Source organism: Cyrtonyx montezumae, unplaced genomic scaffold (genome assembly GCF_038088225.1).
Source record: "Cyrtonyx montezumae isolate F1298 unplaced genomic scaffold, pur_monq_1.0 scaffold_22, whole genome shotgun sequence".
Taxonomy (NCBI): Eukaryota; Metazoa; Chordata; class Aves; order Galliformes; family Odontophoridae; genus Cyrtonyx; species Cyrtonyx montezumae.
In genome coordinates this window covers 2,415,342-2,442,909 of record NW_027071959.1, presented here as the reverse complement: position 1 = coordinate 2,442,909, position 27,568 = coordinate 2,415,342, and the positions used below count along the sequence as shown (strand labels likewise).

Here is a 27,568-nt window from a genome sequence, read left to right as displayed (position 1 = left end):
GGAACACACAGCCCGGGCCCTTCCTGCCCCCGTTAGCAACTGTAACACAATCCTTATCTATAGTGTTAAGAGAATTAAAAGCCATGGACCGATACTGAACTAGGCTTCATTACACGGTGCATTACTATATTAGTTCCTATATATATCGTTATTTATAGTTATAAAAACAAAACGCAAACAAAACTCGCAGGTGTTGAGTGTGGACCGGTAGCACGGGGTTGAATGGCATGATTCTGCACAAGGACCATCTCGCTGAAGAACCCGGTATTGCTTCGAAACCAAAAGGAGGAAAAGAAAACCGAAAGGACGAACGGAAAAGATAACCCAGCCCTTTGCAGCGACCCGCTTCTCCTTGACAAAAGACAAAAGAATAAAACGCCCTAAGGTTCCTAATTTCGTAGTATTTGTTTGGTTTTTTTTTCCCCCCCACGCATCGTGATCTGTGTCAGTCCTTAGAAAATATACATTCATACAGCAGGAAGCTGTGCTGTGCTGTCTGCCCGGGCACAGCCAGCACACGCCAAGCCCTGCAGCGTCGCCGTGCCTTCCTCCCACGGGGGCACAGCTCAGCCCCGCTGGGTTCAGACAGCTCCACTGGCCACGGCGGTGCCACCACGGCGGCAGCCACAGGAATAGCAGCAAAGCGAACAGCGAGCTGGGTCTGCTGAGGACCCGTCTGCTCGGCCAGCCCTGGCAGGAGGAGATTTCCTGGTGCTCAGCTCCCGGGGGGGGGGGGGGGGGGGGTCCCACGGCTCTTCCTGCCCACCCCTCTCTCTCCCAGCGTTTCCTACAGGAGCAGTGTGTGTCTCTCTCTCCCACCCAACGCTCCGCACCGTCCTCGGGTTTAACCGAGCGCTGCTGTCCAAAGCTAAAACGGAACAAGGACGAAGAGCAGCCGTGTCTGTGGACGCAGGGCCGAGATCCCCTCCCCCCCCAGACGTGTTTGGCCTTCTCAAGGTATGTGCGTTCCCAAACTGTCAGTGCATCAAAGCATTTCAGTAACAAATGCAGCTTCAACGGGATTCTTCTTTCAACAGTTATTACCAAATAATAATCACACAGTGCAATAAAGAAAGGAAACCAGCAGTTCCTGACCCTGTGAGCTCTGTATTTCGTTCCCAGGTCAGAGGGAGAGGTCTTGGGACCCGAAGAGCACAGATAACGGATGTGAGATGGCGCTGCGGTCATCGCTCAGTTCGCCCGTTCCCTACGCACTGCTGACGCCGTTCCCCAGCAGCCCCTCCATCTGCCCACCCACAGGGACAGCTCACGGAGCTCCGAGGATTTACTACTCCAAGGAAAACAAAAATCACTCTGTGTCTGGTTCTGGGATGGGGAGTGCACGCAGGGGTGTGCGCCCCAGGCCCTATTGCTTCGTTGGGATTGGATTTCCACAGGACTGCGTTTCTGTGTCTGGCAAGAGGTGAATTTACCCAGAACAGAAAGGCAGGGCCTTCCCTCGGGGAAGCTGCTCCAGGGCAGGGGAGCGATGCTGAGACCCCACAGGCGGATGGGCTGGAGCCCCTCGCTGCCCCCGGGGCTGTGTCATCCAACTCCCCCCACTTTGGGGTGAGAAGAGCCGCACTTCGCACCAAAACCCCAACTGCAGACACCAGAAAAAGGGGAGCAGCTATTCACGGTCAGTTCTCTTTTTTTTTTTCCCTCTTTCTTTCCTTAAATACACACAGGATAGTGGTGTGTGGCAAGGCAGAATCACGCCTCCCGCCTGGGGGCACGAGCAGTTGTTCAGACAGAGTTCCCAAGAACTCCGGAGCCAGGGCAATTCTCCCTCCTGCCCCCGTCCCGACAAGAAAATTAACGTTTAAGGTCCAGCCAAACCTCACAGAAACAGTTACCGAAGTCAAAAAGGCAGAACAAGGTTAAAAAATAAAAATAAAGTGTACCCCTCTCTCTGGAGAAAGGATCAGACTGAGTCCAGCCAGATATTTCCTAGAACCGTCCTATGAAAATAAAAAAATTATTAAAAACAGATTCTTTTAAATTAGGATAATACCACTGTTTAAAAAGCCTCGTCATAAGTGCTTTTCCCTATGAAGTGCTTCTCATAGAAAAATATACAAAATATATTTACATTTATAAAACCTTAAATACTAAACTGTAAACAGAACAGAGTAAAATCCAACGTCTTAATTTGTTAGGCTTGGGGCTTTTTCTTTCGTTCTTTTTTTTTTTTTCTCCTTTTTTTCTTTTTTTGGAGGCGTGGAGCAGACCCAAAAGGGAGGAGATGTACTCTATAACCGGGACAATAACGTCTTTCGATTCACTTGAGATAAGTCTGGCTCCTCAGCTGCCGCCGTTCTCAGCCGTGCCAGTGGCCAATCTGTTCCCTGTGCGCTTTTAAGTGCTGCACGGAGCACACGAGGCTGGTTAGTGTTTGGCCTTGCACCTCCACAGCGTTCACACTCCGTTTTGGTGCCTCTTCCTGTGCCTTCCACGGAAGATGACGGGCCGACATGCTGACGATGGCTCACAGAAGCCACTTGTTTGTCTCCCTAGGATGCTGTTCAGTGGGGCTGAACGGAGCAGCACCCGGAGAAGCCTCCACACAAATCTCCCCCCTAGTTCCTGCCCTACAGCCAACAGCATCTTTCCCCAGAGAGCAGCCCCACGGCAGCAGACACCACTGCGACCAGAGGAGCCCTTCAGGCCCTAGGTCAAAGGAGAAAGTCAGCCTCTGAAGGCAGAAGCATGGGAACAGACTGCTTCCCTCCCATACAGCAGGGGGGAGGGTGCTGCTGAAAGCAAGCCTTTGCTCGCAAAGATTTACAGCTCTCTAACTAGTTGGCACAAGCCCTTTCTTCTGCTAAGGAATGCCAGGAATTCCCCTTGCACTCCAGCTGGAATTTCAGAATGAAACACTATCCAAATCCCTCTCCGTTTACTTAGGGCTGCTGTGGACGACCCTCTCCCCCCACTCAGCCTTCCTAGATTGAAACAGATAAGCCGGGCCCACGCGGCACAGCAGGCCACCTACACCACACAGTACACCAACCAACTCACAGATAGTGTTTTGGAGATGCATAGCACGAGGAACCACAGACACGCACGAAGTTCTCAGAGTAGCTGGTTGGTGGGGTACAGTTTCTCTCCCTAGGAGAAAGGCGCAGTCACGTACTGCGCTATCGAAACTTACAACACAGCAACCGAATGAGAACGAGAACTCCACATTCACCTCTCTGAGCCAAGAGATGTCAAAGGGGTGGGATCCGAGATCAGTCCTCCATGCTTGGGTCCGGGTCTGCCTTCCCTCCCCTCTCCCACTCATTAGCCCCGTTCTGAGAAACGAATTCTGGGGGTTGGGGCGGGAAAGAGAATGGCAAAAACATAATCACATTGAGGATCTTCTCCAGTCGCCCGTGTCTTTCCTAAGGGTAAGTGTGCGCATGCAAGACATGAAGATGTGGACTCTGACAGAGAAACACAGCCGCCAGTTAGGTCCCTGAGCCCAGTCGATCTTCATTCCTGCCTCTGTCCTTTCCCCTCCCCTCGCCAGTGGCAGGGCAGGGGGTCACTGTTAGCTTTGGTTCGCCCCATGCCCTTCAGGGCTCACTTGCAGCTCGCGGAAGTTGTTAGTTTAAGAACTTCCTGCACTTCTTGGCGCCGCAGTTGCAGGGCAGTTTGTTGCTGGCGTCTTCGATGGGGAACTTGTAGTCGTAGGTGAGTTCTTCCCCCCGGTAGATTTTGCGCATGGCAAAGATGACGATGTGTTTCTGGCCATCGATGTTGATGACCCGGGAGTAGCAGTTGGGCTCACAGGAGTGATTGATGAAGCGGGCTGCATTCCCATGCATGGTGGCATCCACCACTTCGGAGTCGTCAATGCGGAACATGTAGCAACCGATCCCCTACACAGGGAACAGAAAGACAGTCACGCTAGGGAAGCCAAGAGACAGCTACTCCAACGGGCAGCTCTGCTTAATCACTGCAACGTGCAGTGCTGCACGCTAAGAGTCAAGTCATTAAGAATATCTGCGACCCTTCCTTGCCCTCATGAGCTCCTGCTTGAATTATTTCAGTCCCTTTCCTCTTTGGATCTGCAACGTGAGACCACACTGTTATCTCTCTCAGCCCATGGGAGAAAACGATGCTAGAGCTCCAGCAAGTATGGTAAATATGAAGAGAAGTCTGTAATCCCAAATCGTGACATTTCAAATGCAGTTTTCACATGGCCTATGCTTGTCCTGTTTTCGGGGCCACTTCTTAGTTCTCCCAACACAATAATCTCATCAGTCACATCTGACAATAATTTATTCATCTTACATATGTCACTTCCTTGCACTGAAAAGAGTTCTAATACAAACGCTTAAAGCATGTGAGAGGTCCAAATATTCTGTGATTATACTTGTCCCAGCTTTGTTTATACAAAATGCCTCTCTTGAGAACAACAAAGGCTTCATGAAACAACTGCAATTTGTAGCAGGGAGGTTACTATGCAACAAAGGGGTTTTAATTTAGGGCAGACTTATCAGCTTCTTGATTTTGTTTGAGAGTTCTGGTTTACGCTGTGAATCCTCAAGCTCTGATCTCACCTCTGACATCCCTTCTTCCTCTGGCACAGAGTAGATCTTTAACTTGAGCTTCTCTAACTCTTTGAACCATAAAAAACAACTTTATTTTCCCTCCACTCTCTGCACATGACAAGTACTACTCTGCTCTAGAACTTGCAACTTCAGCACACGTTTTTGCCAGCGTTACACATCACTTTAATCCCAAAGCCTCGCCAGTAACCAAGTTCTCTGTCTGCTCTATTTCCTTGGATGACTGAATGGGAAAGGGGCTTATAGGGCTTTTTAAGAAGTTCTGTGAAAGCCCTTAACTCACCTTACTGTCATAGTACTTCTCTCGTTTGTCAGTGAGGATGGAGCGAATGACATTGCCCGAATATTCAATCACCATCTCACCTGCATCAATATTCCTCTTGCAGAACAGGCCCCGGCCGTGGATGGGAGACCTGGAAAAGCAGCAGGGTAAGAGAATATTCAAACAATACAATTGAAACTCAAAAATGGCACACCAGCACTGCAGAAAACAAATTATTTCATGATAGGGACCACAGTAGTATTGGTAAACTTCTACAATGCAATGCCAGAGAGAACAACAGTTGGTCTCTCCTTTCCACTCCTGGGCAACTGCCTTAGATGTCGACAAGGCATGTGAGAACGAATGTGTTATTTGTGCTGAGGATTACTTTTCAAGTATATATCTTTAAAAAAATATATTAAAAAAATAAAGGGAAAAACAAGCATCCTTCTTCCTTCCATTTTGCAGTGTGACTTCACAGGGTTTCAGTTTTTACCTTTCTCTGTCCCAGACGTCAAGTTTAGAGTGTCAGAACAAAACCATACCTGTAGACACCGACTGCCTCCTTGGAAGTCTTCTTCAAGTGTCGGAATCGCATGGGCATTGGCAGATCCATGCTTGTTGCCCTCCTAGAGGAGAGACACCGTAAGCGACAACAGTACATGACATGGGCTCTCATAAATACCTGGGATAGCTTCCAAGATACAAACGTTCAAATCACTGCAACCCCACTGCCCACTGAGAACACAATCAAAACTTGATGCTAACACAAATGCACCTATGCACACACAAAATGTAGAGCTCTTCTTAATGCTGTATCTTAACTCATACGAGCTGACAATTGCTAACAAGCAATCTTCTCTAAAAGTTCAATGCAGATCATTTCTTCCCTGCTCAAGTTATCATCAGAACGTCTTATGTCAGCAAAAGAAACGTGGAAAAGGAAACTGGTCCGGCTGACAACCTTCAGATGTTGGACTGTAGGAATCTCTCTTGTTTTTCTAGGGCTTGGTAGCTTTGAAGTCTTAAGCACTACCTCAAAAAATAACAATGCATAACTAAACCCAACCTCTTAGTTTTAACTCCACAGCATTATCTTTCCCCCTTTAAACCTTTAAATCCTACTGCATACCGGGCTGATTTCAGCTGTACTTCCTCCTCTTCCTCATCATTTGGGTTGTATTCTGGTGGCTGTCGGTGTTTAGATGCCAAGAAATTAAACATATCAAAAGCAGATTTCCTGAAATTTAACAAAGGAAGTTTGTGTTACTAACTAAAATTAATGTAAACGTTTGGTTGGCAGAACAGCTTGGCGTGTTTACTCCTCTACACCTTCTCCAGTCTGTCCTCTTTCACAGCTTTCTATGCTGTGGATAACACACAATAGAGAACTGTGAATAAAGGCACCAGCCAGGAACACTATAATAAACAAAGAAACACATAACAAAACGTGCAGACTAAGAAGATGTAATTAAATTGATTTACAGGAGAGAGTTGCTCAGATTTACTTATAAACCGAGAGCTCTCAGCACTCCTGATACTCATTGCTCGTGTCCTTGTGAACCTTAACAACTGCAAAGCTCACACTTGCCTCAGGTGGACTTCAGCCCGAGCAGAGCCGTGCGGATTCAGAGGAGGTTCGTTGGCCTCCTCTGGTTTATGAAATCTGAACTTGTAGTTGTGGCAGTGCTTTGCTCCGTAAAGTTGCTCAATCAGAAACACAACAGTATCATGGATAATCCCCAGCATCCTCAAACCATTCACACCTAGAACAGGAAACAGAGCACAACAGTGACAAAAATGAAACAGAAAAAAATGACCAAGAATGCTGGGAATGGGAGGATACAGCAACCCATTAAATAAAACTTGTGCTCACCTGAAATTTTCACAGCAGCACTGTACTAACTAGCTCACCCTAGCTAAGAAATTTTGATCAATGAGTAGAATTAATTTTCCATTAAAAAAACAGCAGCTCAGCTGAATTTCTTAAGACACTGAATCCAGAGACCTGTTTGATCTTGTACACTCAAAAGCACATTAAAAATGATCGTGGCCCTGGATATTACCTGCAAATGACAGCTGTTTCAGGCGGGCATTGGAACGGGCTTCTTGAACTTTGTCAGTCAGTGACTTCCAGGCGTCTGTGATTACACAAACAGAAGACAAAGCAGTGAAAGAGTATCCAAACACTGGGCACACTAAGGACTGCCCTAACAAGTGCCTTGCTGGCAAGTTCTGGCACGTTCCATCAGGTTTCCAGTGCAACAGCATCAGACTTCTACGTATGTGTGCAGTGTGCTGTTCCCCTATAAAATGTTCATATTTAAATACGATAACCAGAGAATATGAAGCCTTTATTCCATCTATGCACTATAAATTCTCCAAAATTCACTGTGGCAGAAAGGGAAATAAGCTTCTACAGTAACTGGTCTGTAGGACAAGTCATACTGACTAAGCTATGCTATTTCTTTGCAAAACACAGTTCAAAACCACTGGTCAATGGATAAAACAAAGTGGGACAGTGATATATTTTCCAACAGAATCCAGATATTGCTAGGAACTAGGACTGTTCCAGGGCTGTAAATCAGAAGTCTTTTCTTGTTCAAAGATCTGTAAAAATGAGTGACATTCTCAGAAGTCACAGTTTTACTTCTGGTGGGGAAAGTTAAAACGGACACAACAAAAAAAGCACAGTTCTCACCTTCAATGCTTTCTGCACAGATTTGAAAGCCGTCATCACTTGAGATCTCAAAAACCAAACCTTTCTTGGGTTTCTTCTCACCAAGACACTCTTTCCTCTTCTGTTCTTGCTGCAGCCAAAACATAAGTGGGGAGCTGAAAGTGCTCTCCTCTTCCTCGATAGCTTTTGAGCCTAGGAAAGACAAAAGCTAGCATGTAGGTGGAAATTAAGCAGAAAGAAGCTTTTTACCCACAACTGAATCAATTACTTATATTTAGTGGTCAAACAGCAAGTCAGTATGTGTCTAGGAAGAACCTACAGAACTCAAATAACACTTCCACTCACGTAAGGACTCATATGAATTTACCAAAATCTTGGTGAAGAGACAAAATGTATTCATTCTGAAGTTGTTTTAACAACAGATCACATCAGTAGCTTCTAAACATCTATTACAGGAGAACCAGGTTTCCACAAAAGTCATGCTCCACAAGTACTGATTTGCAGCAATGACGAGCAGGAACACTATTATTTTATACGTGAGAACTATTCACACTACTGCAACTGTATGTGAGTGACACTGGACTGTGAAGATACGAAAGACAACGGTACACATTCCCAGATTTATTTTGAAACATTCAAAAAAAAATGCCTTGGAGCTCTCATATCTAGCAGCTGTACTAAAATATGCATTCTAGGAATTAAGATTTCAAGAAGAGATTTTACTCAAAGGAAAAAATTCTAGATAGTGCTGTAATAAGAGTGTAAAATCTCAAGCACTGACATTCCCACAAGCTAAAAATAGAAACAACTATTTGAGCAGATTTTATTAATAGTGAACAAACCTTTCCTCCCTTCAAGGCATGAATAACAAGACTATTAGCTCTGAGATTTTTTTTCTGTGAGAACAAGAGAGACAAATTAGAACAAGGTACTAATTTCTCACTCACGGACAAGCCCAGGACCTGGTGCTTTTGAAGAAGCAACATACCTGCATCTTCTTGCTCGTTTGTTGAGGTCTGTGTTGACTGAGATTCTGGGAGAACTGCTGTTTGCCTTCAGAGGGAAGGAAGTGAGAAGAATACTTAATAACCAACCACCTTTCCATTTCATCACACCTGAACTGCTGTTAAATATATTCTAATGTAAGCTCAATTGGAAACAAACAGAAGGATTCTTATTCAGGAGCATTTACTTCACCATCTCTGTGGCATCTATCAGTCAGTCTAATTTAACAGAACCTGTGATCTGCTGTTCCTGTTAATCCTGCTCTGTAGTAAGGTGTATACTAACACACAACCAGTCAAAACTGTTGGAGTAAGAAATGGATTTCCCAAGGATAAAAAATGTGGGTGCTTATTCCAGACTGAAAACTACCAAGATAAATCTGTTAGCAAAGATTTCTTGCATTCTTCAGACAAACTTTTTTTTTAAGATCAGGCCAGCAAATCCTGATGCAAAGGTGTGCTTGGTGCTTACCCTGCAGACTGGCCACATTGTTTTTGTGATGGCTGATCTATGCTTGCTGCATCCTGCACGTCTGTCTTCACAGCAGGAGTCCTGGAAGAAAAAGAGTTAGGAACATTCAAACTATCTTCCAAATCACATATGCTGTGAATGAGACTGAAGGGCAGTTGTAGATCTACTGGGATTTGTAACAAGTGACTTGGCAGTTCAGCAAAACTACAAAAGGAGTAACAACAGCTGCTCCTATGACACGAGAAAACAGATCACATTTCCAGCACTACATGGGATTCAAGATGTGCAGTTGAAGAGGAAGGAGAAGCATGAATCTGGCTGCAAGAGAAACAATTCTAAGCAACCATAAGCAATAAGCTCAAGGGTCAAGTGAAGTACAGTGGAAAGTTGACACAATTACAGCAAATATTTACAGACTGAAACGAACTGGCAATTAATCAGCAACACACACAAACACACACACACACAAAGCTGTTTTAGAGATTAAGCCATCTAAAAAGTTCTGAATCAGCTGTTTAAGAATAGCAGACTTATTTCATGATGCAGAGATGATCAAGTAATCAATGGAGCCACGTGCAATATTTCTCAGTTACCAAAATTCAAATGTCCTTCAGTACCAGCCATTATTTTGGACCAACCTCTAACGAAGCCAGAACTGAAAATAAGGGGTGCAATCTTTAACTGGTCAGAGGTGCCAACAATGAATAGAAGTCCTCCTAACCCTCAGCCTCGAAGGCTCAGGAATTTTAGCCTTCCCTTTCCAGAGGTAAGAGTTCTAAGATCTTCCTTAAGAGAAGCGCTTTCCAATGACAGGTGAGGTTTTATGTTAGAAACTATCAATCAAAAAGGAAATTTGCTGTAGAAATTGGTGCAACGTTCACTCTTAAACTGCTGCAAAATCTCATGGATGAGCAAAGCAAGCACTTCTCTTACCGTGTAGCTGAGACCTGGGGTGCAGTGATGGTCCCTCTGTCAGGAACGTGTGCTTCAGAGGAACCGGTCCACATGTGAGAAGTTTTGTGCTTCTTTCCATTTGCCTTCTCTAAAGACGGCTGAATGCGTTTGATTTTTGGTTTGATTTTCGATGAGCCAAGCATAGAGCTACTTGCAGACTGCTGCCCAGACGATGGGGAGCCTCCAGGAGATGCTGAACTGGCATGCATCACAGACGAGGAAACCTTGTTTTGTTCGAGTCCTGTACTGTTGGGAACATCAACCAGCTGTGGAAAGCTTGACAGCTGAGCTGTTGCTGAAGCTGCGCCAAGGTCTAGCTGTGAGGAAGCAATCCCAGTTTTGCTGGCTAAGAGTTGTGTCATATGCTGAAGCTGGTAAGAACCTTCTGGGTCAGTAGATGACTGGGCAACTGTCATGCTCATAGTCTGTGCTGAAGGAAGGACACAGATGCTCGATGCAGCTGTCATTGCTGCCGTAGATGGAGTTTGTGATGCTCCCAGTTGCGAAAACATCCCAGAAGCTGGTGGTAAAGTCATGTGCTGCTCCTGAAGACCAAGGCTTTGCTGACTAGCTTTGATCAAGAGATTGCTTATTGAACCGAGGTCCCCTAATAAGCCAGGGCTAGTTAATGTTACTGAGCTCTGCCCCAAAACATGGCCAGGAACTGACCCACCGGTAGTAGGGGCTGCTGTGGCCTGCATGGATACCACGTTCAGTACTGAGGAACTTGATGCTAGCCCTGACACAGGCCCTGTTGGAAGGTGACCAGCATCTGGCCCAATAACGCTAGGAGATGTGCCGACTGCAGTAGCAGTCCCACTCTGGGGGAGCAAAGAGGTCTGCTCAAAATACATTACTCCAGACTTGGACCTTTTGATAATATTGGGGACGGTTCTGTGGGATGTTGAATTTGCAATGGTTCCCAAATCCAATGGGTGGTTGGAAATTTGGGAAGGAGCAAAATTAATTAAAGTCATATTTGAGACCATATCAGGAGGAGCTATAGCAGAAGGGGTTCCAGAGGGAGCCAGTTTCTTATTTTTCCTTGACTGCAGTCGAGATATTGGCCGTTTCTTGCCCAGAGCAGCAGCTGGTGTTGAAGCAGTGCTACCAAGATCTGTCCTCTGACTGGCTTCAGACACTAACAGCTGAGGATCAGGGGGGGGCTGCACACCAATAAGGAGCCCTGGAGAAGGACTGCCGATGTTCGGAGGGAAGCCAGTCTGAGTGGCTGTGGAGAAGGGATGTATATGCTGGTGATGGGACATAGGCAACAATCCTTTACTAGTGGGAGGATATAAGGACTGAGATGAGGACAAGCTTGGATTTAACCCTGTGGTCAGTGTGAGTCCACTCCCCATAGGCCCCAGCACAGAGGTGTTTGTCTCCATTACGCTCTGTGCTGAACTGACAGAAGGTGTCAACTGTATCTTTTGAGTCACGCCATTGGGAAGCGTTTGGAGGACGTAGAGAGGCTGCATATTCTGATTGACTACGAGAAGCTTTTCTGTGGCTGGCTTAAGGTGTGGTGGCGTTGTCTGTACCGCAGCGTTAGAAATCTGAGAGGAGCCAGGACTGTCTGTGGAATTGGGAACGTACTTCTGGTTCTGTAAGGGAACAGTGGGTGACACTGGCACTTGGATACCTGGAGTCCCACTGTTCCTAGTTAAATCCTGGTTGCTGCCGTGCCCTTGCTCTACCGGGCCGCAGGGCGGGCTGGCAATATGCTCTGCATCTATGTGACCTTGGATGAAGTGGTCAGGAGTCATGTGTCCTTCAGGGCTCGGGTCTACTCCTGGACTCAGAAGAGCTGTATCACCCTCACTAGAGGCAGATTTTTCTGTGACTGTAACTCTTTTCTCCCCAGATTCTGTGGAGGGCAAGGCAAGCATTGACCTCTCTCCTGAAGAGGACAGCGAAGACTCTGAAATGACAGCAAGTCTGTTGTGGTTCTGACTGGGCACTGTAGGGCTGCGAGTAGTCAGAACAGAGAGATCAGAAGGAAGTTCCAGCGGTAATTCAAATTGTTCCTCTGCTGATATGGACGAAGAAACACTGCTATCCACTGGCTCAGTTGTTGGCAGCTGTTGAGAAAACACTTCAAACAAACCCATGTCTTTGCCCCGGTTGCTGTCAAGACCTAAGCCTTCCCCAAGCGTTAGAAGTTCAGATGATGAAGACTCTGGACTTTCTCCTAATGCCTGCATAGATGGTGTGTTCTTCAGTACAAAATCCATGATGTCTGAAGGGAGGATGTTTCCACAGTCATCACTGTTGTTGTTGTCAGAGTCAGATTTCAGAAGTTCTGTGTTAAAAGTATCCAGTAAGTTCTTATCAGAAGGTGTGCTTGCATGAGCCCTACGGCCTGTTTCCAACGAGCTCAGCTGAGCCTCCAGAGAATCCTGGCCTTGTGTTTTAACTCTGCTCACAGGATGGCAATTATCCATCTTTGGATCAGTTTTGTGGACAGCAGTGCTTTTTGTGACTTGAACTTTCTCCCCAGTTTCTTCAGCTCTATCCAGCTTTAAGTTTTCTGTTCCATTTTCTTTACCACTCCTCTTAGTCACTTGATTTACTTTTCTGGTTGTGGCTGTGACACTTGTATCACTTTCAGTCCCATCATCTACACCATCTAACTGGGAGATTTTTGGAAGATCACACTGCTCTTCCTCCCTGAATAAGCTGTGGGATGCAAGCCTCTCCTCGGTGTTCGAGGAAACCACGGTTCTGGTGAAATTATAGTAGTACAAGTCATCCTCGTCTGACGTACTTAAATCATCCGCACCATCCACTTGTCCTTCTGCAGACCGCTTCCCTCGCTTCTTCCCTGTTGAGTTACTGTAGAAGGGAATGTCCTCCTCTCCGTAAGACCTCACGCCATACAGAGGAGTCAGTCCAAAGAACATATTAGACCTGGCCCGCGCGCTTCTCCGAGGATACCTCCGCTTGTATGAGCCTTCCTCTTGAGCTTTAGTCCCATCCTGAAGCATCAAGTTGTTATCTTGAACGGGCAAGTTTTCATACGTGTTATTCTGAGAATCCTGTGTTGGTGCTTTATTTGGACTTCCCTGAACTACAGAGTTATCTTCTGGGCTTTCAGAATTTGAGGAGGGCTCTGCTGAAGTGGCAAGTTCTGCCCCTGCAGACTGAGGCTCAGCATCACCTTCCTGCTGTGCAGCTTTAGACTGGCTTTCGCTTTCCATCTTGAGAGGAGTCAGAGTGACTTTGACAGTGCGTTTTCTCGGTGCCTGTGATTCCTTAGAGGCCACTTCAGGTGGCACCGCAGAGCCTTTAGATGACCCCTGTGAAGGTGGAGACTTCTCAACATTTTTTTCAGCAGGAATATTATTACATAACCTCTGACTAATTTGTTCTGTCACCAAACCCTGATTACCAAATTCCGATGTCAAATTTCCTTCATCACTGCCTACTGCTTGACTTGCATCTGTAAGAGCCTTCAAGGAATGCTTCTCCTTAAAACCCTCTTTCACTATCTTTTTCCCCTTCTGACGTCTGTCTCTGGAGGTGGAAACTACCTGCTCGCTCGCTGCAGGAGATCTGCTATTTACTCCTGCAGACTTCAACATCTTTGCATCCATCTCATCAACTGAAGCAGTTTTTTCTGGCTGTATGGATTCCAAGTGCTGATCTCTGTCTTTCCTTGGGCCTCTCGGATGCAAAGACGGGAAGGATACTGTTTCTTTGGAAGAAAATGTTCCTGCAGGTTCTTGAAAGGTTCCTATTTTAACACTTACTTCCGTGCTCGACGAACTGTTTGGCTGAGTTGATGTTTTGGTGTTTCCTACAGAAGAAAAACTATGAGCTGAATAATCTGGGTCCCTTGAGGTCAGTGTTTTTATCTTCTCTCCCTTTGAAGGTGCACTTTTGGCTATTGAATCTGAACTACTAGGATGTTTTCCTTCCGTAGACTGAGATGCATCCAGCTGGTAAGTTTTAGTTCCACTTGTAGTTGCTGTTTTCTGGGAGCCTGAACTGGCAGTGCAGCTTTGAACTGAAGCACCTGTGGTACCTGAATTCAAAGATCCCACAAAGTGGTCAGTGGTTTTTGTACTCTGCTCATGTTCTGAAGAGGACCCTATGCTGGAAACTGAAGACAGACTGTGCCTGGAGTAAGTATTCCCAGCTCGTGTAGGTGAAATCATCCGGAGTTTTGACTGTTGTTGTGATACAGAAGAAGTGCTATGTCTTCTAGAACCAATGCTCTTAAGTCCAGAGGATAGTAAAGGATCTCCCACTGTAACTATTTCATGGGTCACTGGGGTAGGACTTCCTGAGGAAAAAAAAAAAAAAGCAAGAAGATTGTCAAGAGCCCTGAATCCTTCACAATCAATACACACCGAAATGTTTCAATCATACAATTTCTGACAGCTCGTCTCAGCTACATATATTTCAGAAAGTTCCTTCTCTCAAACCTTCTAACGTTTTTACATTCTTCAGAAACACCACATTCTAAACGCAGTCAAAAAAGACACTGAACCAACCAAACAACAGTAACTCCAAAGCAAAGGAAACCAAAACAAAACTTGAAATACCTGCAGAGGGTAAAGGCCTAGAGCCAGGAGACCTCTGTGTGGATGGATAACTTGGCGTCCTGATCCTAAGACCCTTTGAGACTGCGGGATAGTAACAGGAACTAGAGGTCTGAGAATGCAGGGGACGATCTGGAGATGGTGGGTTTACAATTTCAGGTGTATTTCTGCTGTCTTTGAACAGAGTTTCTGTCATCACATAGAAGAAACAACAAAGTAAGTCATCACTGAACCTTAAACACTATGATCTGGTTAAGTATGTACTGCCACTAGGTTTCATGCAAGGAATCAAGTTAGATACAAACTGCTTCCTTGCCATCTGAGGTCTTTTTTCTTTTTCCAAGAACATTTTCAAATACTTGTTATCAACATGTTATCTATTGATCCACAAATTACACGTCAACTCTGACACTACTGATGCTTTAGACTCTTTGAAAAATCTCAGATCTGTAGACTAGAAAGCACTATTTACAGTAGTTTCTGTTTGAGTCCTGTTTACCAAGCTGCCAGCACACTCCACTCAACACTGGAATAATTTAAATCTGATCTGGACCAGAATCCCTTTAAAGACAGGAAGTCCTAATTACTACCTGACTTTCTGGTAAGAATACACTATAGCAACAACACGTAGAAAACATATACCTTAAAGAAGTCCTTCAAACATTACCTGTAAGGGGAACTGGGCTATGGGCAATTGTTCTGTTATCATCATGTTCTACAGTGCTATTGATATCGGGTTCTACAACTGGCGGTCGGCATTCCATGATCTTGCAGGTATACACACAGCGTTTCCTGGCATCTGTTGTACTCCAGTATACCCTGGAGCACCTGGAAGAGAATTCAGACACGCATAAAATAATTTACTCAGCAGCCAAGTAAGCCCTGGCATTCTTATTTCACATATCCATTTTCTTGAAATTACACAAGATAAACGCTTTCTGGTATAACATACTGCACAGCTAGCTTAGTCACAAGATTCCTTAACAACTTATGAAAGCTGCAGTTGATTTCTACCTATGTTACTTCAGTGCTGGTTTGATTTCTGACACAGTAAAAAACACTGTCACAAAACAGCTTATACTCACTGATAGCCAATGGGAAACAACTTATCTTCACAGTCTGAGAGGTCATTCAGAATTCCTAAACAGTCTATCGTCATTGAACCTAAGCAGAGAAACAGGAAAGTTCCATGAGCAAAGCTCCAGCACCAAAGATGCAACAAGTGTTCAAGGACTAGACCTTACCAATCATCATGTGGATGTTCTCCGGTTCCAAGCCACTAAGAAATTTTCTTCTCAAACTGATCCCTTCAAAATCCACAAAGACTCTCCTAAGAACTTCAAACCCATTCTCAGGAACCACCTGGAGCAAAAACCCACAAAACATCTCAGTAAATTTAAGGGAACTGCTACAAACATGCTATGCAACCTGTCTTACAAAACCTGAGTGTGATCTTGAGTTTGTCACCTGAAGCACGCAGTACCACCTGCCAATCTTCCTCATGACAGTTATATCACAGATCTGTTTTTAACAGCATCATGGTCAGGCCCTCGTTCATAAGGAACACATTCAATATTAACTTCCAGAAAACACTTACTGTTACAGGCTGTCCCCACCTTCAGGCAAAGCAAGCATGAAAGATGAATCTCACCTCTCCTTTGATCAAATCACGGTGCCTCTGGCAGTAAACCTTCTTATCGTCCAGAAAAACACAGTTCTTGGCTCGTGAGCACATGAAATGATAGTTACTTGTGCAGGAGGTGAGGCAGCAGCCCACGGTGGCACCTGACTTCTGGCAGAACTCGCATCTCTACAAAAGCAAAAACAAAGGCAAAAATTCATTTAGTCTAAAATCAGGCGACCATAACCATCAGCTGTCTTCTGCAAGGGTAGAACACATACTCACCAGCTGCTTTCCCCTGATCACAGCCATGTGCACATTTTTCAGAGAACCATCATCATCTTCAAATACTTCTGCTGACCATAAAGCACAGTTCACGTGTGTCCATTCATTTTGGCCAATGTAGAGAAGGCGTCCAGCATCCTAAGGAATGGGAAGAAACCTTTTCTCTTTTTTCCTTTATTTTCCCCCCTGTATGTTCCATGAGACACAGCAATGCACAAGAAGCCTTGTAGCTTTCAACTGCACTGGATTAACAAGACAGCAAAACTTACAGAGTCTAAAAGATAAATGTTAACTAAGCAGAGAAGACTACAACTAATACATGTGATATAAAATGCAACCTCAGGAAGAAGAAAAAAAAACTACTCCTGAAGAAACAGCAAGAGGCTTCAGTGTAAGAAATGCACACAGTTCTCATACTGATGCAAAGTCACTTGGTGAATTTCTTAATGACATGTCTAAAATTAACACCACACTGCTTTCTAGCCTGGAGATCAAACAGCTAAAGGTCATTTTCATTTCAAAGAAGGCATACTGAGATACGGAACAAACAAACAAACAAAAACCCAAACCCTCTACCCTGCCCCCTTATCTGGCCTATTCACAGCACTAAATCTGTAATACTGCTTAAGTCAGCTGCTATCAAAATGGGTGCATGCCAGATACTTACATTAGCACTATCATCACCATATTTCAGGCACAAGGCACACTGCCTGTTGTCTTCTACATCTGGAGGCGGATTAAGCTCAGGACTATCTTCTCTGCTTCTGTCAGAACCTTATCATTAAAAAAAAAAAGAGAATGCTTTTTATTCTTGAAGGTCAGGAAGGCCAATACTTATGTGGAAAATTTGTCAGTAAGTGAACAAGGCAGAAGAGCCAAACAGCAGCCTAGAGTCTGAACAGCTTGTAAAGCAAGAAAAAGCATGCACCTGCCTCTACACAGCCCTCATCCTGTGGGAAGAGAGGCAGGTGATCGAGCAGTCTCTGAATGATTTCAGGTCACACACATCTCCAGAATTCCTCAGTCACAAGAAGAACTAATACCACCCTCTCTTTAAGATTAGAGGGCTCAAAATGAAGCACTTTGGGCTAGGGGCTAAAGGCGTAGCAATCTGTTTTCTTACCAGAGATAGGTGGTGTAGGAGGATGTAGAGGAGTAGGTGAATCTGGCTCTCCAGGCCCTTTGGGTTTCGGAGCTGGAATGATTTTCTTCATCAGAGGAGGCTGTTCGGTGTGGCTGCTCTCTTCACGCTCCTGCCACTGAGCATAATTATGGTCAAGCGAAGGAGGGAGCACTGCATTCGGCAACATACCACTGCTGAAGACACAAGGAGCAGCTGTTAGACCTGGCTGCACCAGATGAACTTGTGCACTGCATATGAGCACTACAGACATTCCATACACAGTGACAACTTAACTTCCTTCAGTCTACACATGCTCTCACAAAGGCTACAGCCAATCGCTTAAAGTTTAACATTTGCGATGTACATGTGTTTCTTTGGAGGATAACACATGCAGATGGGTCAACACCAGATGAGGGTGAGGTGTGGTTAGAAAGGAGAGGACTGACAAGCCAACACACAGCGTACTTAGAATTAAGTAACATTTTTGACTTCTCTGCTTCAGAACAGTGACATGTATACAAAACCTGGGAATGCGATTACTTCTTAAAAACAACATCTTCATCATCACAAAGAAGCCAACCTCACAAACAGGCTCAATTCTTTTCACTTGGACAGCTGGCAAACCACATATGGTGTCACAGTCAGACACTGGACAACTACTTACTTGCTTGTTACTTTATTTGGCTCCCAAAATCTGGACTTTTTTACACTGAACCATGGAAAAACACGCTCCATTTGCTGAAAGAAAACAACATTCCATTAGAAATGTTATCCAACGAACCAAGAAACTCAAAGAAATTTAGCCAAGATCTACTATAAAGGCACAACCAGTGAGATTTCATTAACACTAACAACTCTGACAAGTCATTATTTTGTTCTTAGAAATGTGCATGATGGACACTTTAGATTCCAACAGCTACAAACAGCTGTGTGATCCAAAGTAATTTCAAAATAACTGTAGTCCTGCTCACCCGAATAAAGAAGGACTTGACCATGCTATTGGCTTTTTTAACTTCTGGCTGCCCTCCATCAGAATTAATTGCTGCTTGAATTATCTTCACAATATCATCACTAAAATCCAACTGCAAGAAAAGCACAACATTGTTTTAATCAGCAGGATTGTCTCCTAGACAGCTACATCATCCATTAACTTTCAAGGCATCAACTGAATTTCCAGGCAACAAGGTGACTGAACCACAACATTGACTCCTGCAAGAATTTGGCTGTAAAAAAGCAAGCAGCTCTGTGTACCTGCAAACTGGCTAGCAGGATGGCTGCACAAGCCAACCTGTCATCTTCACCCTTTTTTCTATAACCAGGAGCTGGCTGCAGACACAATTTACACCTACTACATTAGCTACCTCACAAGCATTTGGCCAAAACCTGGCAACAGCATGTTTGCAGTGGGACTTCCTAACACACATTCCTCCTCAAGACTGCAGGCTGTGTAGGAGGAATAAAGTTATTTAATTATTTTAAAAGCTACTCCCTACAGTGAAAACCGGTCTGGTCAACATTTTAAACCATGATCCTTGAGGAGATCATCCCCCAAACATGATTTTATTGGTTTCCAGATGACTGACTACTGTCAGGGTTACTCTGCTAGTCATTTTACTAAAACCTGCAGATAAACGATGACCTATCCTGTTTCCATGAACATAAATAACTAAGAGCAAAAGCAGTTTAACCAAGTATCACTGCCAGTTAAAAAGGGGCATACAACAGTGTAAATTACATGTCTTGGGGCCAGCACTAACACAAGTGCCAGACAGAATTATTTTTAGCAGTTTATTAGCCTGTTTCCTCGTTCATAAAGAAAAGGCTTAAGCATGCTCAGTTATAAATACCATGGGTCATTAAGCAGTTCACAGGACCTATTATTAGAATGGAGCACTAGAACTCTGCCATACCACAGAAATGTAACCTCCTTGATCCATTTTTCTTTTCACTCCTTCCATATCCAGAGGTTGCTGCTCCTCTTGTTTACTGACTTCTGTTAGGACAGGAGGATCAGGACCTTCTGGGGAGCTTCTTGATGGGATACTCTCCTCTGTCTCAGGATTTAAATCAGGTGGTTTTGCTGCCTGTCAGTACCAAGAAACAGACAGATATTGGCTACTGAAGTGCAGATGCTACCCACGACACACTCCCTTGCACATTTATAAGCACAGAAATTCTCATTAACATGAAAGAGACTCAAGTTTGGAACTCCTGACCAAAATACAAGGACAAAAGGAACAGCTTTCTGCTGTTGATCTGTAAGGCACGCAGCAGGGCAGTGACCAGCTGTAAGGACCAAACTCATTTTTCAGAAGTCTTATTTCTGAGTACGTTTCAGGCTTCAGCTTACCTGTCTGTAACGCAGCAAGTGGCTGGTAGTTCTAGAATTCAACAGGGCTGTTAAAACCTGTTTTAAAGAAACCTGCAACTCCTTCTCCAGTGCAAGACGCCATTCTGCAGGGTGCTGCTCTGTACAATTAATGCAGGTGTATGCTACACTCTCAGGCAAGTTAGAGAGTATCTCATACATTTCATCTGGAGACAAAAAAAGAGAAAAAGAAAATAACCACCTGAACTACTTTACTCAAGGACAGATGTGGGGAAAAGCCTTACTCTGTATACACCACCTACTGTTTACATCAGATGCCCTTCATGTAACTAAAGCACCTCGTGCAACTCGTTCATACTGCATTTGAAGTGAGCCCTACGCTTTCATTCAGGTTGTCAATGATATTAGTTCACTCTACAGGTAATTCTCAAGCAGATCACAAGTGAGAATGCTAATGCAACACTCAAGGAGAAAGACCAAAGCAATCCCATTCTGGACCTGCCTGCTGCTGCTTCACGTTCTTAAGGGCTGAGGAGATAGGAATTTGCCTTACCAGAAAGGTTTTCACATTTGGAGTGTACCCAGCGGTCACATTTCCCACACTGCATCATCTTACTCTCATAGTCATCATCATCGTAGCATTTGTCACAGAGGGGACAAAAATTCCCTGTAAACAAGAAGTGAGATATATTTTTAAACTTACGTTCAACTGCCACACACACCTTAAAGGCTAGGTGGTGACTTACTAGTGTGCTAAGAAAGAAGCTCTCCGAAACCTCCCACTGGTGAGCTGCCAATACAATTACATCTGCTTTTACAGCACCAAAGACAATGGCCACAGAAATAACCTGCTTGAAAGACTAGCTATCCTTTTTTATTTTGCATTTTTTGGGGGGTAATGGAGGTGTATTGTGAAGTACTGAGTGAATTAGCTTTACAGAGTAGAATGAAAACAACAAAGATGGCACACAGGCAAGAGTTTAGGTGGGATACTCAAGATTTCTCCCTGGAGTGATCCCTCCTAGGTCCAAAAGCCTCACAGCCAACACAAGAAAGAACTATTATTTTACAACAGGAAATTTGCTGCTTCTAAGTCAGCAGACCTATAAGATACCTCTTTCCTCAAGAGCTACTTGAAGCCCTGAACCAGCAGGCTGTAATATTCACTTTCCATGGTACAGCACTTAACTCTAAAAGTCTCAAACTCTCCCCATATAACAGCAGTGACACTTGTCATGCACTGTGAAATCCAAGAACACAGCTTTCAAACACAAACTAATATAAATGTTCTGCTTCTTGGCCCCGACACCAGCTTTCACTCCTGTTGGTACCAGCAACAAGCTCACCAGGCCTTCATCTCGACCCACACTGACACCACCTCATTACAAACACAGCACCTGAAAAGGTTCTGACCACGAACAATTACAACTTGATGTACCTTTAGCAAAGAGTTTGGCACAATCATGACACAGTGAGAAGTCATGAGACCACTGTGCATCCCAGCCTTTGCCTGGTGTTGTCGATCCACAGCTCTTGCAGCGAACACATTTGGTACATATCTGGAAGAGGGATGTGTTTGGCAAGAGTTATTTGCTTTTATCCAGTGGCTTTGTTTTAATGATAAATTTAATGGTTTTATTATTTAATGAGAGCTGAAAGCTTCCACAACAGGAGTTTCAAATACCAGAACTTCCACTGCTAAAAAAAAAAAAAAAGAGCTCCCACCCCTTTATGGTAAAATGGTGCTGATAATATAAGAGGAAAAATAAAAATTAAATTTACAATTTAAAAAACGAAAGTCTCATATTTGCACTTAAGAAAGTATCACCTTTCTCTTCACACAGGAAGGCCTACGTAGTTGTAGCATTTCTTCTGACTTAAGATACAACACCTTATTTTATCCGTTTTCCAACTCTGAATACAGCACAGTAGAAAGCACTTAAAAATGATTAGTACCAAATGCACTTATAGGCAAAGCTTTAGCACTAGGTTTGTTAACGATGTTACTGCTTCCATTCTCAAAAACTTCTTCCATCAGGAGACTACAATCAGAAGGACTATCCCAACTGAAAAAGGTGCAAAGCCTTCAAAATCCTTCTCACACAAACCCCACCTGCTTTATCAGCAGCCTGCCTCAGTGAGAAACCTATCCCCAAATGTATCCTGCAATGCAACAGGTATCCCTCCCAAAAGGGTGAGCCTACACGAGTGCACTGGAACAAGTCATCCGCAGTGTTATGATCAGTTAGCAAGGGCATTAACCAAAGAAGAAATCTCAAAAAACCTCACCCAAACTTTCTTTTTCTTGGTGGGTTTGGTTGGGTAGTTTGGGCCCAGGCACTCAGGGTGATAGCTGTTTCGGCACTTGTTACACTCCAGCAGCTGCTACAAAAATAATGGGAAAAAGCATTGGAATAAAGATGCTAGAAAGAAGGCAAAATCCTGGACATATTCATTTTATTCATTTTAATCTCCTATTCAGAGCAATAGGAATAAGTTGCAACTAAGTGACTTGAGCTAAGTCCACAACCACAGGAGGCAGTGTGCACACAGTCTGCACTCCACCACCTCCTGTCCCGGTTCCCAGCTGAGGGTTAGAGCGAGCAGAGCTCGAGGAGCAGCGCGGGGAAGGCTGGCTGGGTTGCCCGGAGGTCGGGGGTACCTTGGTGGCCTGGTGCTGTCTCCCACACACGTGGCAGAACTTGCAGCGACGGCAGCACCAGTTTTCCAGCTGGTCCTCCAGGGGCCGCTCGCTCTCCTCTAAGCAGAACTTGTGGAAAGGCTCACAACAGACCTGACAATACACAAACTGCAAGGGGGGAGGGAGAGGGAGGTTTTAGCAAGTCAAAAGCTTTCCCTGGATTCCCGCTCGCACTCCAAACTACTCTGAATTCTGCTTTACACCTAACAGAACAAGGCCATCTATTGGGATATTTCATTGGAGAAAAGGTGTGTGTACTTCAGAGAGCTTAAACACATGCCTGCCTACTCAGATGATGCATCTAGCAGCAAACAGGAGTCTGACACCTTTTGTCTGCATGTTCTGTGTGTTGGTAAAGCCCTATCGGCCTCTTCAAGACTTCCCTCCCTCACTGCAACAAAAGCCAGCACAACTGAAGACACACTCAGCAGAGAAGGAAGGGACGTGCAAAGACAAATATTCCCCTCTTTTAACTTAGAAGTTCACTTGAAAGCTCTAAGTATCCTCCACAAGGTTGGACCCACTATAAAAGAACAGTCCTGCAAGCTCGAACAGGACAGAGTTCACCTCAGCAACCTGACAGAAGGGGAATAGCTCCACGTGCCACTGGACCCTTGTAATCTTCAAATACATTGATGTTCACATGCAGAACTTCACCTCCCTCAAGTATTGTCTGCTAACCATACTCGAGCACTTTCTAGCACGCTAAGCATCACCTTCTCAGGATGGCTGGGCTGGAAACTTTGAGAAGACACCTATCTTTTCCTGAAAATGCGTTTACCAAAACTTAAGCCCAATTTCAGCTGTTGAGACAGCACCAGAACCTTGCCAGTCACGTTGCAGCAATGATGTGCAATTTGGAGATAGAGACACACCTGGGAAAATCAACACTGCCTCACACCACTTCAAACCCACGGAGCAGACGTTTTAATTTCAAGTAGGGAAAGCAAACTCCCTGCTTTACCTCAGCTCTGGGATCCCAAATTACATTTTAGAAGAGATGCAGGGGCTCTTGGAAATGTCACTCCTTATGGCTGACAGCGTTCATGAATAAACTAAGCACCAATGAATTCCTCAAAGACAATTTAAATACTTTTCACTTTAGGACAAAGTTTAGCAAGGACAGATTTACAGGTGTTATTTTAATTTCTTCTGGATTACGGTTGTTATACGTTTTTGGTTTGGGTTTTTTTTTTTTTTGTAACAATATGGTGCTGTAATTAAGTCATCAACAGCAGAACACAATGCTTTACCTCCACATGTCCACTGCTGGCACAGAGAAAACACACCACCCTGGGAGTAATAGGTACCGAGGTCACGATGCCTAACCCACCCATCTCCCAAACATTCTCCACTTCACAGTCCTCCTGAAAGTACAAAAGGATACATCACCATGCAGAATAAGGCAATACAACATCAGTATAAAGTGCTCACATTGCTGCTTTATGCACTGCACCTTTAATAAAAGGTTCTAAAACAGAAATCATTTTAACTTCTACCTTGGTCTACTTTATAGCATAGGCTGGAATAGTCACAACTCAGCGCTCCTCCTGCCAAGAGAGCTCAATAAAACACTAACCTTCCCTCTCCAGAAAGTAAGCCTAAAAAGCATGAGAAAGTTCTTCACGATTGCTTATCACTAAAAACAAAATTTCACAATAGTTAAACTTTATTCAAAATTCATACTTGTATAAAAACACTTATGAGATCTCACTATAATCTCCATGATTAACACTTGCATAAATGACTGAAAAAATATTAGGAAAATATTGATTTTTATTATTTCAACATCGCTGTTCAAAAAAGTACATGATTTATCAGTTTAAACCCCCAGATATCCCCAAAATACTGTGAATTACAAATTACTAACATTTTCCCCAAATCTTGTTGACCCAAGGTAAGGTTTTATAGTTCCATCTTAATGGAATAAATCTTCATAAACCTCAAATTCTTGCTCATCCTCACATTGAGAGTTTAGGTTTAAAGCTTTAAGTGTCTCTTCATCCAGTACTCTAATTATAAGAAAAAAAAAAAAAAGGCATAACAAACTTCTAAGAATTAACCAAGTCAGGAAGGTTCCTCTTTACAGTTCTCTCTGATCAGGACCAGACAGACACACTTAGAAGTCACTGTCAGCATTCTTGAGGGACTCTACTTCCAGTGTTTAGAGTCAGTTAATATTCAAATACTTAAAACATATTGTCCTCTACCTTGAAATCCACTCGGATTCTGTGGACTCCATCTGTAGGTGGCTTTTGCTTGGAACTGCTCCCATTAGTCAAAGTGCTGAGCAAATTCAGCGTGCTGCTTTCTGGCTTGCTTATAGGAGGGGGCTTTTCCTAGTCAAGTAAAGGAGCCTGCATTAATCCCAACCTCAAACATCAAAAACTTCAGCAGTAATTAAACACTGTACACAACTGATGTACCAGAAAAAAAACAAAACAACTCATACCATCACAGAACTAACACATGTGTAAAAGTTGCATGAAAATAACCATTTTGCAATCAAGTTTGAAAGCATTCCATAAAATACTGCATTTCTAGTCCAATTTCTTGCTTTTTCCCCTACCACCACATTATTCTTTCTCGTCAGTGTTATCTTTTACTTTGCTCCAGTGGGGTAGCTCTTGGTGTAATTAGTACCTATACATTTCTCTGTCAGATTTAAATGTTGCTGTGTTTTGTTTTTCAAACGGACAACCTAACACTCACCCCACAACATACAAGTCTCAGTAAGAATTAACACCTAAGCTGAATTATGGGCACACGCCAGATAAATTGGCACCCAGGTAGTGGCACCAGTAAAGCCTAACTTTTGTACAATTTGCTCAAACTCACAAGAAATTACATGTTTCTCAATGACAAGATGGAAAACTTCCTTCCCAAATACCACAAAAGATCCTGAGTAGCATCAGGAATCAAGTTAGATCAGTCTGAAATCAGCATTCAAAGGAAAAGGAGCAGAACTGAATTCCTACAGGTATTTCAAGTACACAAAAATCTGCAAAAGGGTTAAGTAATACGGTTTTACTTTCTAGACAGAAGATTGATGTTCTCAAGATTTATTGACTGTGTACAAAAAACAGTATTCACCTTTTCTTTTGGTTTCTGTTTCACAGGGAAAGTTGGACGGGGAGCAATTTTTTTCTGTTTGTTTTGTTCTGTGCCTAGGAAGGGGGGAAAAATTATGAGTATTTCAAGTAACTAACAGCCACCTGTAGAGAAGAGAAGGGAAAAAAAAACAAACAGCCGTGTAATGAGATGAATTTTAGACTGGAATTTTTCTTTGTGACTGTACATCACCAACTAGGACTGAAGCAGTCTGCAAGGCATGGCCAGTCGAACTTGCTCTGCTAAAACTCTGAAGTATTCCAGGTGTAAAGCAACAGAAGTCCTAGAGCTGCCTTTCTGGTCACTGTCCACATTGTTCTGTGCTACATGGAATAGTAGGCTACGTTTTTGTAGTAAGAGACTACATTCTTGTTTCACATTCAGACTGTCAGTAAACTTAACAACATTGAAAATATACTTCAAGATTGCCAAGACTACGTGACTAAAAATCACATTAAAGGTCATCACCTTTCTTTCCATCCCAATAAATTATGCAGTTCAATAAAAGGAAGCCAGTTCTAAACAAAATTCCCAAAATAATTTGCTTTAATTTCACCAGATCATAAAGCATGTATCGTTTTGAAATCCAACAGATCTTAGCAGCATTAATACTGTTACTTAACACGATTCACGATTCAAGCATATTGAAGATAAACAGTCCCATTTACCTATTTCTGGCTGTGGAGGTTGCTTTTTCTTAGGCTCAGAAGTGGTAACTTTTGGTGCTTCCTTTTTCAAAGGTCCTGAGCTCGGTGGCTGAGAAGGAGGGAGCTGTGCTGGCTGGGCTGCCTGTTTGCCAGTCTTTCTGGTACCAGATGCAGGGATCTGTTTGGGCTCTGGTGGGGGAACAGAGGAATTCCCATCCTCATGCTTCTCCTCTACAGACTTACGAGCAGGTTCACTGCTCTTCTTCACAGCACTGTCTTCTCTTGGTAGAATAGTCGGAGGAGTTGGTTTCTGTCCAGAGTCCAACTGGTTCTTTCCAGAATGACTTTCCTTCTTTTCATTTGTCTTGGATTTCTTCTCTTTCTTTTTTGCAGCTAGAATGAAAAAAACCATCAATAAAGTGACACGTATAAAATGGCACAACATCAGATGATTCAGTGCATTTTAAAAACTTGATTTTTAGGGAGTTCAGCATCCTGACCACTGTGACACTAGCATGCAAACCTCCAGAGGTCCAGTACCAAGGATGCAGGGCCTTAACAACATACATATAACATACATAAAGCTCACTTAAGCTTTACATCAGAGAAGAGGATGCGCCAAGAGATTTATCAGTCCTCGTATCACTCAGGGACACAGAACAAACCTCTGAGAACTGGTTGAGCTTAAGTGCTGAGCGAAGGCTCATCAGCTGCCAGCAGCTGTTCCTTACAAAAAGGAGGAGGAACTACAAGTTTAAGCTGAAAAAGATAATCACTGTCTCTGTTTATAGTTGCTAGCTGTATCCACATCTCTCCTCCCAACTTTCAAGTGACCCCAACAAAATAGTCAGGTTCCCCATTGGCATTCGGTTTCAGACTCAACTTCTATAGTGAAGTGCAGTCACAAGGACAGAGCAAAGGGTAAAATTCAAGGTATGAACATTTCTCTTGTTCTGTACTTAAGCCAAACCTCTGAGCCTACCTTTAGCTTGCTTCTGGAGATACGCTTTTGAAGGCATCCACTGTAGATTCTGACACTTCCTCATTCTACAAAGAAAGAACATGTCACCCAATCAGAAATCAGAAGAAAACTGCAGATGCTAGGAGGGCATCCTGAAAACATTTAACATGATTTCACATTTCACATTAAAGAAATATACTTATTCTGCTTATATGGAGTGGGATTGGATTGAGTGTGACTAAATATATATATAAGTGTTCAGTTCCTACTTTCTTCGTGTTTAGCATTTTGTCTTCTAAATATTTAGCA

The 27,568-nt window shown here is 43.7% G+C and overlaps 1 protein-coding gene across 1 annotated transcript in view; it reads right to left on the bottom strand.

The window, feature by feature from the left end:
• Positions 1 to 1,181: 1,181 nt before the first annotated feature.
• The window catches only part of KMT2A (lysine methyltransferase 2A), a 43,620-nt gene continuing 17,233 nt past the window's right edge, over positions 1,182 to 27,568 (bottom strand). Inside the window, exons 6-36 of the mRNA XM_065738449.1 lie at positions 27,281 to 27,345; positions 26,320 to 26,691; positions 25,634 to 25,707; positions 24,751 to 24,879; positions 23,794 to 23,907; positions 22,502 to 22,648; positions 22,129 to 22,224; positions 21,278 to 21,398; positions 20,393 to 20,506; positions 19,861 to 20,045; positions 19,421 to 19,594; positions 18,482 to 18,592; positions 18,175 to 18,248; positions 17,511 to 17,704; positions 17,055 to 17,161; positions 16,388 to 16,525; positions 16,133 to 16,291; positions 15,726 to 15,843; positions 15,567 to 15,645; positions 15,149 to 15,309; positions 14,485 to 14,670; positions 9,911 to 14,222; positions 8,978 to 9,058; positions 8,490 to 8,554; positions 7,523 to 7,693; positions 6,888 to 6,962; positions 6,413 to 6,587; positions 5,954 to 6,061; positions 5,367 to 5,450; positions 4,843 to 4,972; positions 1,182 to 3,866 (exon numbers count right to left, since the gene is read on the bottom strand). Coding sequence (XP_065594521.1) covers positions 3,591 to 3,866; positions 4,843 to 4,972; positions 5,367 to 5,450; positions 5,954 to 6,061; positions 6,413 to 6,587; positions 6,888 to 6,962; positions 7,523 to 7,693; positions 8,490 to 8,554; positions 8,978 to 9,058; positions 9,911 to 14,222; positions 14,485 to 14,670; positions 15,149 to 15,309; positions 15,567 to 15,645; positions 15,726 to 15,843; positions 16,133 to 16,291; positions 16,388 to 16,525; positions 17,055 to 17,161; positions 17,511 to 17,704; positions 18,175 to 18,248; positions 18,482 to 18,592; positions 19,421 to 19,594; positions 19,861 to 20,045; positions 20,393 to 20,506; positions 21,278 to 21,398; positions 22,129 to 22,224; positions 22,502 to 22,648; positions 23,794 to 23,907; positions 24,751 to 24,879; positions 25,634 to 25,707; positions 26,320 to 26,691; positions 27,281 to 27,345 — 8,395 coding nt within the window. The 3' untranslated portion in view covers positions 1,182 to 3,590. The remainder of the gene's footprint in view (positions 3,867 to 4,842; positions 4,973 to 5,366; positions 5,451 to 5,953; positions 6,062 to 6,412; positions 6,588 to 6,887; positions 6,963 to 7,522; positions 7,694 to 8,489; positions 8,555 to 8,977; positions 9,059 to 9,910; positions 14,223 to 14,484; positions 14,671 to 15,148; positions 15,310 to 15,566; positions 15,646 to 15,725; positions 15,844 to 16,132; positions 16,292 to 16,387; positions 16,526 to 17,054; positions 17,162 to 17,510; positions 17,705 to 18,174; positions 18,249 to 18,481; positions 18,593 to 19,420; positions 19,595 to 19,860; positions 20,046 to 20,392; positions 20,507 to 21,277; positions 21,399 to 22,128; positions 22,225 to 22,501; positions 22,649 to 23,793; positions 23,908 to 24,750; positions 24,880 to 25,633; positions 25,708 to 26,319; positions 26,692 to 27,280; positions 27,346 to 27,568) is intronic.